The sequence below is a fragment of the Daucus carota genome, chromosome 1 (genome assembly GCF_001625215.2).
Source record: "Daucus carota subsp. sativus chromosome 1, DH1 v3.0, whole genome shotgun sequence".
In the NCBI taxonomy this organism is placed as follows: Eukaryota; Viridiplantae; Streptophyta; class Magnoliopsida; order Apiales; family Apiaceae; genus Daucus; species Daucus carota.
Window position 1 is genome coordinate 5171991 of NC_030381.2, and position 12351 is coordinate 5184341.

At 34.2% G+C, this 12351-nt stretch overlaps 1 protein-coding gene across 2 annotated transcripts in view; it reads left to right on the plus strand.

Moving 5' to 3' along the window:
* Positions 1-253: 253 nt before the first annotated feature.
* Positions 254-12351, plus strand: part of LOC108205393 (vesicle-associated membrane protein 722) — a 48065-nt gene continuing 35967 nt past the window's right edge. The window contains exons 1-5 of one of the 2 annotated variants that reach the window (XM_064091187.1): positions 254-629; positions 2398-2539; positions 2628-2748; positions 3310-3372; positions 4152-4594. In XM_064091187.1, coding sequence (XP_063947257.1) covers positions 440-629; positions 2398-2539; positions 2628-2748; positions 3310-3372; positions 4152-4295 — 660 coding nt within the window. In that variant the 5' untranslated portion in view covers positions 254-439 and the 3' untranslated portion in view covers positions 4296-4594. Of the gene's footprint in view, positions 630-2397; positions 2540-2627; positions 2749-3309; positions 3373-4151; positions 4595-12351 lie in introns of those variants that run through there. The other variant, XM_064091194.1, reaches the window with a different exon arrangement.

The following is a 12351-nucleotide window of genomic DNA, read 5'->3' on the forward strand; positions in this document are numbered from 1 at the left end:
AATACATGTAAATTTGTTGGATCGATTAAAAATTTTAATTATATAAAATTTCGGATCATATTAAATTAGTTTAAATCATTACTATAAACATCTCAAATCGATCCAATTCTGATCGAAATTGCAATATATTCAACACTTCAATAATTCGACTTTCATAAATCTAACGATAATTTATTCAGATTAACTCAAAATTCTAAAATAAACAAACTCAAACCACTTTAAATCAGCTTTCATTGCAGCTGTAACCCACTAACCTTGAAACCAATTTGATATATTCTCACTTAAAACATTAATCACAACATTTGACTCTCTCTCCTCTCTCTAGAACCCAAGAAAAACAAACCAGCGGTCAGTGCCCAAGAACAAAAAGAGTCTACAGCAACATTACACACACCTTTCATTCATACCCACCAAAACCAAGATCTGGGCTGCAAGAAAAATGGGCCAAAAGTCACTGATCTATGCATTTGTAGCAAGAGGGAGTGTCATATTAGCAGAGTACACAGAGTTTAGTGGCAACTTCAATTCTATTGCTTTTCAGTGTCTGCAGAAGCTGCCTTCTTCAAACAACAAGTTTACTTACAATTGTGATGGGCATACGTTCAATTATCTTGTTGATAATGGCTTCAGTAAGCATTTCTTGCTTTGTTTTGAGTTAAAGATCATATTTTGACTTTTTGTTGACTGTTTTTTTGAGAAATAATTTGTGGGTTTTGTGTTGAAAGGTGTAAATTTGGTGGTAATGATGTGTTTCTTTTGATTTTTTGTTGTTTTGTTTAGAGAGATTGGAACTTTATATAGGTTATGAAACTCTATTTAGGTTGTTTGTGTGAATTTTGATGGTTTTAAATTGACTTTTTGTTGACTGTTTATTTTAAGAAATAATTGATGAAGCTGTATATTGTTGATTTCTGTAGAAAGATTGAAACCTAATGTTGGTTGTGATTTGGGTGAGTATATTATGTCAGTTCAGTCATTTTTGGCTTTGTTTTCTGGCCAAGAACTCATTTTGAATTTTTGTTGAATGTTTTGATTGATTAACAAAATAATCAATGGTTATGTTTTGTAGCTGTGAATTTTTGGAACTGATGGCATGCCTGATATATTGGTATATCGTTGTGTTGTAATGAAAGATTGAAGCTTAATGTAGGCTGTGATTTGGGTGAAAGTTTAGTGTGTGCTTAGTTTGCAGGGTATGTTTTATCCAGTTATATTTGTTTGAAAAAAATTTCAAATCAAATATTTGTTATTTGTGTAAAATTATTCTTTTATTGAGACAGTAAAAAAGAAAAAGCGGGTGTTCCATCTCAAGAGCTAAGACGAGAACAATAAGCTTAAAATTCACAAGCTGGCGAATTGAGAATTTTCGATGGACTATTAAGTATTAACTTCCTATCAAATTCATATTCAGACATTGTTTTGGAAATCTATAGTATAATATTATTATCTGTACCAGCCTTGTATTTCAAATTGAATTGATTCCAACGGTCAAATGGCATCTAAAAATCGCAGTTCTCACCTTTTTGAAGATGTACAAAGCTTCACATGAAGAAGCTTGTCAGTACATATATGACTTAAAGAGTTCGAGGTTCATGTCAATTCCGGATTAGATATGTAATTGACCCTGGTGGGGACAACATCATGTTGACTTGGTCTACCTGAAGTTAACCTAAATTAAATTTCATTTCTATAAAAACCTGTTTATTCATTGTTCCCTTGCATCCCTCATTCCCCTTGTTCCTTTATCAGTTCTGTTCGTCAATTTTTCCTTTCTCACTCCGTTTTATTCCTTCTAGCCGAACAAAGTGGTAGGGAAACTTGATGATTCACACAACTGTAATATGGATTGAAGAGATCGTGTTAAAGCATAGATACTATAAATTGAAGAGATCAAGTTGAATTATACGATTGCAACTTTAACTTCTAGTTTCCAGTAGGAATATGCTGTTACGTCCCTCGGCAACTTGCTAACCCAGATGACCAGATCCATGCTAAGCTAGACCTGTAGTAGAAGGCGACCTACTGTTGGGTAACCCACGCCGCCTCTTGGTCCCTTAGTAGGAACCCATGTGCACATCATGACCACATGACATAGCAAAGCATATATTTGTGGTCACAGCATACAGAGCTGACATCATATATTTTTTTAGTTCAATTCCATTTCCAACATAATCTGACCTTACCGTATCTAATGTATGAGGGTCATGACATCATATATTTGGTTAGTTCAATTCCATTCCAACATATTCTGACCTAATCGTATCTAATGTATGAGGGTCTTTTTAAAATTTTTGATTTTATTTGAAATATTCTATTAGTTTTAGTTTATTTTGCTGAATTTTGTGGTGCTTACAGTTGGTATGCCTAGGATCTAGCTATTGATATTCGGTTTTGCAGCTTATTGTGTGGTTGCCGACGAATCAGCCGGTAGACAAATTCCGATTGCGTTTCTAGAACGCGTTAAAGATGATTTTGTGTCTAGATATGGTGGTGGAAAGGGTGCTACGGCTCCTGCTAACAGCCTTAACAAAGAATATGGGTATGCTGTCTGATCATGAGCATGAATAATGGTGGCAAATGTAACTGGCTCTATATCCAATGATTCTAAATGTAAGTTCATTTTCCAGAACAAAGTTGAAGGAGCATATGCAATACTGTATTGACCATCCGGAGGAGATCAGCAAACTGGCTAAGGTGAAGGCCCAGGTTTCAGAAGTCAAAGGTGTTATGATGGAGAATATTGAGAAGGTGAGTGGTGTTATGATTTAGTTATATGTGATTATCAAAAGAGAACAATGATGAAAAGTTTATACATTTAAACTTCACTATATATCATATCACATCTCTCCATTTATGTTCACATGGTGTTATTACGAATTTTTCACACTTCAGCTTTACAGTTTGTCAAACATGATAGTCCCGACAGGCTTATAAGTTTCTGAGGTTATATGATAATCTATGTAGTAGAATACATATGTTTCTCTTTGGCATAAAAAATTGAACTATAGCAAGGAGATGTTTCATGGGTAGTGTGGGCATCTGTAGGGTTTCCCCTTCATAAAGTTAATATCAGTTTATGTTCGATTTGTTTCCGCGGCCATATTGATAGATAATGACACTTTTGTGTACAGAAGAATAAGCTTGTCATATGAATTGAAAATGTAATTACGTTAGTAAATGAAGCTTCAATAGAAGTTCAAGAAACATAAAATTGAAATATATTTTAAAGAATCTGCATAATTGAATATTGTTGAGGACTTGAAATATGTGTACTTTCTACACTTATTTGGAATTTGTTTTATACTGTAGGTTTTGGATCGTGGAGAAAAGATAGAGCTTCTGGTGGACAAGTCTGAGAACCTTCATCAGCAGGTCAGTTTCGTTGAGTTACTGTCTGTATTGTGATTCATCAGCTTGTCCATTTTGTTGAGTTACTTTGTGTATTGTGATTCACAACTATGCCGAATTTGCAATTATTTAGAAGATGATAATTAGATCTGCTCTTTAGTAAGGCTGGCACCCTGCTCCCAAGTTTTTTAAAGGAGGGAAGCAGAGGATGGAGATGAAAGTAAAAGAAGAGTGTAATAACTTGCACTCCCTCCTGAGCATATATAAAATAGTGTGAAACTACTTCCATTTACTTGCTCCCAAGTTGGAAGAAAAACATATATAAGAGGGATGATTGCAAAAAACAAAAAGATGAGAATAACCTTATTTTGGTAAATTAAGAGAAGGCATACTTCCTTCTTCCCCTTAAATCTCTCGATTGTAAGTTTTGGCATGAAAATTGTATAATTTACTTTTCTCTTACCTTGCCTTCGCTTTTTAGAAACTTACATGAAGCTGAATAAAAGTGTTTTATAATTTTACTTCCTCTTCATCTGATTTCTATGCAGAATCACTGCAAAACTGCAAGTGGAATTATTAATGAGTTTTTTACATCTTAAAATTGCTTGAATATCCAAGAATAGATTAATTTTAAGCCTAGTGCCGGAGATCATGTCCTTTCGAGAATCGTCATAATATATTTAACTCTCATCACTTGTCAAATAATACAGCTCCTTAAGTGGGACTTTTATATGGTATTGACTCTCTTATGTACTTGGTTTGAAACATAGTACTGACAATCTTCATTCATTTGTCCGAAACAGGCACAGGATTTCAGGACTGCAGGCACACAGATCCGTAGAAAAATGTGGTTTCAGAATATGAAAATCAAGCTGATAGTGTTGAGTATTCTGATTGCCTTGATCCTAATCATAATACTGTCTGTCTGTCATGGTTTTAACTGTTGAAATTGAGCTGCACCTCTCTGGAGAACTCATTGGAAAAAGCAGCCAAGTACTGATTTTGTCAAAGCTTGTAGTTAAATGCTTGAATATACTTGTGTTAGTGTACTTTGTATGTCGTAAGAAACCATTCACCTAAATTTGCTTCAGACATTTGGGCTGCAAGAACTTGCTAAAACGTGCTTAGTATAGAAAAGCTGCTCAAGTTTGAGGTACTCTGATAAAAGTTGCTTTCTTCTCTATGTTAAATCCCTAACTGTTGGCAACATTTCGTATTGGTACATACATCCGGGGATTTATTTGTACTGTGATTGTAAAATATTGTTGTTTATCTGTTCATAAAAGTTATGTATGCCTGAAAATTTTATACTCTAAACTACGGGATCTTTCAGTAACTTCTTACAGCAATGACGGGATGAAAATAATATATTAAAGGTCAATGACTCGGTGAGAACTAGGGGAAAAAACAGTTCTTCTGGGTTCTTACTAATTTTTTTTAGATTCAAACTAAATTCTGGTTTACTTTTTAATGAATAATGTTATAGTTTATATGTAACTTGAATTATTGAATATATGATATGTTAATTGATTGTTTGGAGAAGAAAAATATATTGAATTCAAATTTCGAAACAAGGTTTATCGATTGACATGAAAATTAAATTAGAAAAGAATGTGATTTTATGTAAGATCAAGGGGTTGTATTTTAATTGTGGCAAGGGGTTGTATTTTAATGGTGGGAATGATTTTTAAGATTTGGTCCTTTTATCACAATTTCAATAATAAATATCTCAAATATCACGTCTCAAAATTATGACATCAATTATCATTTTATAATGTTACATCATTTAATATTTATAATTCTTTTCTCAAGAGAGTAGTAATTCTTTTCTCAAAAGAGTAGACAGGTGCATTGGGTAGCATTTATCATTTTTTTAGTCGAATCTCATAGAAAAAAAACCTAAAAATCCTAATATGAGATATAACGTTTTGAAATAAGTATTTGTGAAAAACTCCATATAATTATTGATATAAGATTATATTATAATTTTATCAGGCCCATTTGTTCTAAAAAAATTCTTGATATATACAATATTTTTTGTGCCATTCCCCTCGCTAAATCCTCCCAAGCAAAAAAGCAAAAGAGATAAGAGTAATAGAGATAACTCATTAACTCATAATGAGTTAATGAGTTATCAGGCCCATTTGTTCTAAAAAATTCTTGATATATACAATATTTTTTGTGCCATTCCCCTCGCTGAATCCTCCCAAGCAAAAAGCAAAAGAGATAAGAGTAATAGAGATAACTCATTAACTCATAATGATATAAATGTTTAAAAAAGAGTATTTTTAATTATATATTTTACTTAAAAAACTGTCTCATTTACGGTACTCATTTAGTAACTCCAGAAAGATACAGTGGATTCGGTTTCTTGATATCCCTAACATTTAATAAGGCTTGACTTATTATCCCCCAAACCACCTTAAATTGAGCAGACATCCAGCAAGCTCTCTCATTCAGTCTTGTACAAACATCTTCTCAAGAGCCCATCTATCAATTATAATTTCTCCTCATCAAACCATCTCTACATCTCACCCTATGGCATCCGAAAATGAGCAACAACAACACTTCTCCCCGCAAGGCATCACAACCAACGATAGGTACTAAAACTTTACACTTTCATCTTTGTATGACTGATATATTGTTATCTGTATCTTTATTTTGCTTTTGTTCAATAATGGTGCAAAATAATTTTGCAGACAAACTGTGAACAATCAAGCAGCTGATGCAACAAGGTCTAGCAGCAGCAATTTTGTGCAGATGGGCATCAATCAGCCACAAACCAACCCAGTGATTTCTGGGAATAGTGGACCGGCTAACATGCAGCTTCCAAATAGCCAAAGAACACGTTCCAGAGATTTAATGGAAAACCAGGGTAACAATCAGAATGTTTTCTATCCGGTCCCTGATTATGCACCTGAAGATATTAGGGAAGACATGATCGCCATCAGGGACGCTGCGCATGTGCTTTGCCAAGGGGTATAAGTTTTTATTTTTGTATTTTACTCTTTGCTGATACCCTGATAATTGTTTTTGTATTATATTCCTTGGCATCAAATTTTAATTCTTTACCTAAAAGTTGAGATTGATTGCAAAACATATATTGTTTATTATTTTTGTTTGGTTATGGTTTCAACTGGTATAATATCGGTGCAGAGCAAGAGGTTGAGAATACTGTTTGAGGAGAAACAGAAGGAAGCGGTCCAGCATCTGGTAGACAGTGCGAGGATCCCTATCCTACAGAAATTGAACGAGAAAAATGAGGAGATTGTAAAAATGAGAAAACTGAACATGATACTTGAGAAGAATCTTTTGAATGAGAACCTGGCTGGGAGAGAATATGCAATATCTTGTGAAATCAAGGTGGCCTCTCTTAGTAACAAACTGGAAGCTGCCCTGGCTGAGGTAAGCAGGCGGCAGGGGCTTTTGCCACCAAATGCTACTTTGGCAGCCCCCGCTGAAGAGCAAAATGTTGCTTCATTTGCCCATACTAATGTCTCTGAAAAGAACACAAATGCACAAGGAGAAGCTCAGGTAGTAGCAGTGCAAGATGCTCAGGAAACTGAGGCTGAAAAGGTCAAGACCCGAGCTGTTGAGAAGGGGGAGGGTAGTGGGGAGAAGAAAAAATGCATGCAATGTGGTGAGTTCGAAATGAGCGTTTTGGCATGGCCATGCTGGCATCTGTGCTTTTGCATGGTTTGTGGGACCCCTGAATCCCGTCTTCAAGGTCTTCCTTGTCCCGTGTGTGGTGTTACCATGAAAGCAGTTGTCTCTGTCAGCGTTACTTGACATGTATGATGCATCTTGGATAGATTATATGTGTTAGGGATTTGAGATAATGTTGAATGCTTCTCAATATTTAAAACTAATGTATGTTTTGTCAAGTTTAAGATATTCTGTGATGTTGGTTAAATAATAAACTCTTTTTCTAGTTATTACCATAATTTTATATATTGAGTTTTTAATTACTAAATGATTTCATGTAATTGTTATTCATTATTATCTCTATTTTGATAGGACCTATTTAAAAGATGTTTCAATATTATAGAAATATTATTACGTGTATAATAGATAAAAGATTTAATTTATAATTAGATAATCTATGTTAAAATTTTAATAAAATATACTAAATAAAGAAATTTAGTTACATGCATGTTAAAATTTTAATAAAATATTTTAAATAAAGAAATTTAATCCGCATGTAATGAGTTGGTCTTGATTTCCAAGTTTTTATGATATCCCACAATTATAAATCTGTGTTCTATATACCAAATATGCATGTGTGCAAGAAAGGTCTGGAAGGGCCATCTTCACTTGTAGTCTAAATCCATCCGTGTCTCTTGTGTTGATATTGTTATTGAGGTTATTTGAATTTGTAAATAAAATTTTGTATCCCAGTAAAAAGTTAGAATAGGTTTGGAGTACCATTTTTTTTTGACAATATTTAGGACACATAATAAACCACACCATATTATATTATTATAATAAAATATATAAACTAACTTCTAGTATAAATTTTTAAATATAAGTTACTAATTATTAAATACTAGTATTGCAACATATCTAAAACATATATTAGTAAAATATATACATATGTAATAATTTTTTATTACTTTTAGTAACAAAACTTGAAATTTCATTAACCCCGAGACAAAGATAAATATATATTTAAATTATATATGTTACTTATTATTCTTTATTATTTGTATAGTCTACCCATAACAATATAATTTAATAACATCTATTTTAAAATGTTATGGATCAAAAATCGAGGGGTGAGCTTCGTGCTTTTTGACTGATCTCGCGAGTCGGAACTCAGACGGGTCCTCACGAGGTGCCTACGTATCTTCAGCTGGGTGAAGAATCAAGTCAAAAAACGTAGTTCTATTTTGGAGGGGTAGAGCCCTTTATATAGATGTCTCAGGGTTAGAGACTGATTAGAAGTAGGATCCCTGGTGTTAGAGTCCTAGTAGAAATAGGTATTTGAGTCATAGATAGGATAGGACTGATCCTTGATCCTTATCTTGAGCTGCTGGAGGTTATCTAGGACTCTAGATAGTTATCCACGAAACTCAGAGTTCTCGTAGGACTCTCGGAGTCTTGGACTCGTCAGTCAGACTCCTAGTAGGACTAGGATTCGAGTTCTGGGCCCTGACCGGGCTGAGGGCTCGTGCCTTGAGTTTGGGCAGCCCATGTTTCTCAAACATGAATGCCCAACGGGCTTTTTATAACCTCAATCTGCTAGCCACGAATTTTGGGTGATAAACCCAGAATCCGGGCCTTATATTCTGGCCTTTAATCAGACCCGGGCTCAAAATTACCCAATAATTTTTAGGGCCAATTTCAGACCCATATCATTTGCCCCCCAACTTTGGATAAGTTTCGTAGAAACTTTTCTAAACTTTTAGAGCATTTTAGACTACTTCTCGAGCCTATTACGAATGAAGTCAGCCACCTGGGCCGATTCTGAACTTTCCTTAGTCGATCCGAGGCATTTTGGGGAACATCAAGCGTTCTGGGGTGCTTTTTGAGCGTTTTCCGGTTGCTTCCAGGGCGCTAGACCTCGCCCAGGTCGATTTAGGGCGCTCAGGGCGTCCAGGTCGACGCTGGCGCGCAACTCGGGCGCACCTCAGGCGCTCAGGGGCGCTCGACCTCGCCCAGGTCGATTTAGGGCATCCTTGGTGCCCAGGTCGACGCTGGTGAGGTCCTCAGGCGCACCTCGGGCGCTTTGGCGCTCCTGGGGCGCTCATAGGGCGCTCCCAGGGCGCTCTCGGGCGTTAGGTGTTTTTTGACACCTAAGTCGATTGTCGACCTCACCCAGGTCGATTTAGGGCATTTTAGGTGCCCAGGTCGACGGTGGTGAGGTCCTCAGGCGCACCTCGGGCGCTTTGGCGCTCCTGGGGCGCTCATAGGGCGCTCCCAGGGTGCTTCTCGGGCGCTCTCGGGCGTTAGGTGTTTTTTGACACCTAAGTCGATTGTCGACCTCACCCAGGTCGATTTAGGGCATTTTAGGTGCCCAGGTCGACGGTGGTGAGGTCCTCAGGCGCACCTCGGGCGCTTTATTTAGTTAAACAAACAATTGTTATAATAGCTTTAAATTAGTGCTATGCCCGATTCCTATTAACCCTTGATCAGCCCTGACATAAATATTTATCATAAATTTAATGTCACATAGTAAAAGACCTAGCTACCCACTTAACAAACAGTAAACTATAATGAACTTGCTTATCAACCTAGAATTCTCCGACACTGGCGGAAACCTTAGCAAATTATATTAATTATATACATCTAGGTCATTTAATTAAAAAAAATATGTTAGATGATAAATTTAATCGATATATAAATAAAATTATAAATTTTCTGATTTTTTTAAGGTTTGTAGAGTTCTTTTTTTTATTAGTTAATATGTATATATAACGACTTAGTATAAAATAAAAAATATGCGCACATTGTTTTTGTTCATGTTATATTTTTTCATATGATTTGGTACATATATAATTAATTATATTAGTGATTAAATAATTTTTTATTTTTCAAATATATATATAGGCAATTGCTCCAATAGAAACCACTAAAATAAAAATTAAAATAGAAACCAAGATAAACTATACCTAAATGACCTTGGCCTCGCCCTTCATAGGCCCTAGACAGGCTCTAGACCGTCTTAAATAGCCAAACCTTTATACCACCATGGTCCACTAGCCCTGACCCGGCCCTATTAGGCCCCACTTAGACCACGTCTAAGCTCATCTCGGAGTCCGTCCTTGTTCCCAAAACTCGCATCATTCTATTTAATCGCATTGGTTTCAATATAGTTTCTATTTTAGTAGTTTCTATGTAGGACCCTGTATAGCAATTGTTCAAATAGAAACCACTAAAATAAAAACTAAAATGGAAATTAAGAGAAGCTAAAATGGAAATCAAGAGAAGCTATACCTAAATGACCTCACTCACCCCTATATATGTTGGAGGCAAATGAAAAGGAGAGAAGTGAGAGAGGTGTTGAGATGGGAGAAAACTAATTTTTTATTGATAGAAATAATTTAGAGTATGTATAGCGACAGAAATAAGACATTTGTTAGATGTCATAGTGCTTTAAGGCACCCGACATTGTTAGAGCACACACTTACTTCAAATGTTTTAAATTTAGATTGAGAGGGGTGTATTGGATTGGGATTTTAAAGCATTTTTTTGCATTCATGAAATCCAAGGGTATTCGATTGGGATTGTTTGAAATCAATTAAAATCTTGAGGTATTCAATTGGGATTTTAAAATTATGCCACAAAATCTGGTGGTATTCAATTGAGATTTTAAATTATGCTTTAAAATCTGATGGTATTCAATTGGGATAGTTTAAAATACATTAAAATATGATGGTATTCAAATGCTGATGGATTTTTTTGGATTTCATAAAATGATGGATTTTGTGGTATTCTTCAGTATATTTTTAGTTTTTTGAAATGCCACCAAAATCAATGGGATTTTGAAGTATTGTGCTTAAATCTCATCAACTCCGCGACATTTTATGAAGAATCCGCACAAAATCAAAATCACATACAATCCATTAAAATCTATAGACTAAAAACAATCCGTTAAAATCCCAATCGAATACACCCTACATCAATTTAGGGCACTCTTGAAATGCTTCATTGAAAATAGTTCATACAAAATTTTAACATTATGGATAAATTTTCTTTCTTAAATATTGACTGAATCAATAAAAGCACAAACCAATAAAAAATGACCATTGATAATAGTCCATACAAAATTTTAACAGACTGCCATTTTAACATTACAAATAAATTTTATTTTCCTAATATCGACCGGATTAATAGATACAAATCAATCATCTATCAAAGAAATTAACCACTATCGATAGATGATATTCTCTCGTATAATATTTTACTAGGAAAAATTTGATATATGAAAAATTTTAATATTACAAGTAGGCTTCTTTTTCAGGTATCGAGTAAATCAGGAGGAGCCATAAATTAATCATCTGTGAGACACGTAACAAACCGACCTATTTATGACAGAAATTAATTTGAATTAAATCAGTGGTAAGTCACGAATTTATGATGAAATATTACTGTCATTTTTTCAAATATTAAGTTCGGAAAAACGTCACAATTTTCCATATACATCATATGTATGTTTAACAAAAATTGAAAGGACATAATTCTCGCTCATAATATATTATTACTGGAGCTCGTAGCCCTTCCAACTATATTTTGTGTCAAAAAGGTCTAAATCAAGAAGCCGTAATTTTATCTAACGATTTTGTCACCACTGATTTTTATTTTAAGTTAAGAAAAAATTAAATTTTTCTAAAATTATTCTCAAAAATTTTCTCAAGTTTTTTGTAGTGATTAATTAATTTTATTCATATTAATAATAATAATAAGAATTTTCTCAACTTTTATATAACAATCTTATAACTATTTCTATTCTTATTAATAATTAATGATAATAAGATGCACCTTATATACAAAAATAAATCATCCAATTAAAATCAATTAAAAATTCAAAATATTTTGATACGCATTATGTGTCTCGAACTTTTGTTATTGATAAAGTAAGATTGCATGCTAGTACTTCTCCCCTTTCAAAGTGTGACATATTTTGGGAACACAATTCTGTTTCTTTAATCTCCGGTACTAAAAATATTGCCGTGACAAAACTTAATATTATGTGAGGAAGAAGGACACTTGTGATCACATATCATTGCATGCAGCATTCGACATTGATGGTAAACATGTATGGTATGTACATATGCGACTCAATACAGAACGACTAAAAACTTAATTTAAACACTCCACGTCTCTCTCAAACTTTTGTATTTTTATAAAAAAATTGCATCCGTTACTTCCCAGTTTTCAAAGTGTGACATATCTTGCGAAGACAATTCTGTTTCTCCAATACCAAAAATATCATCAGTTATAGATTGGCATCCACATATGAGCTAGTTTTCTTATATTTGAATTTGCATGAGTTTTGAAACT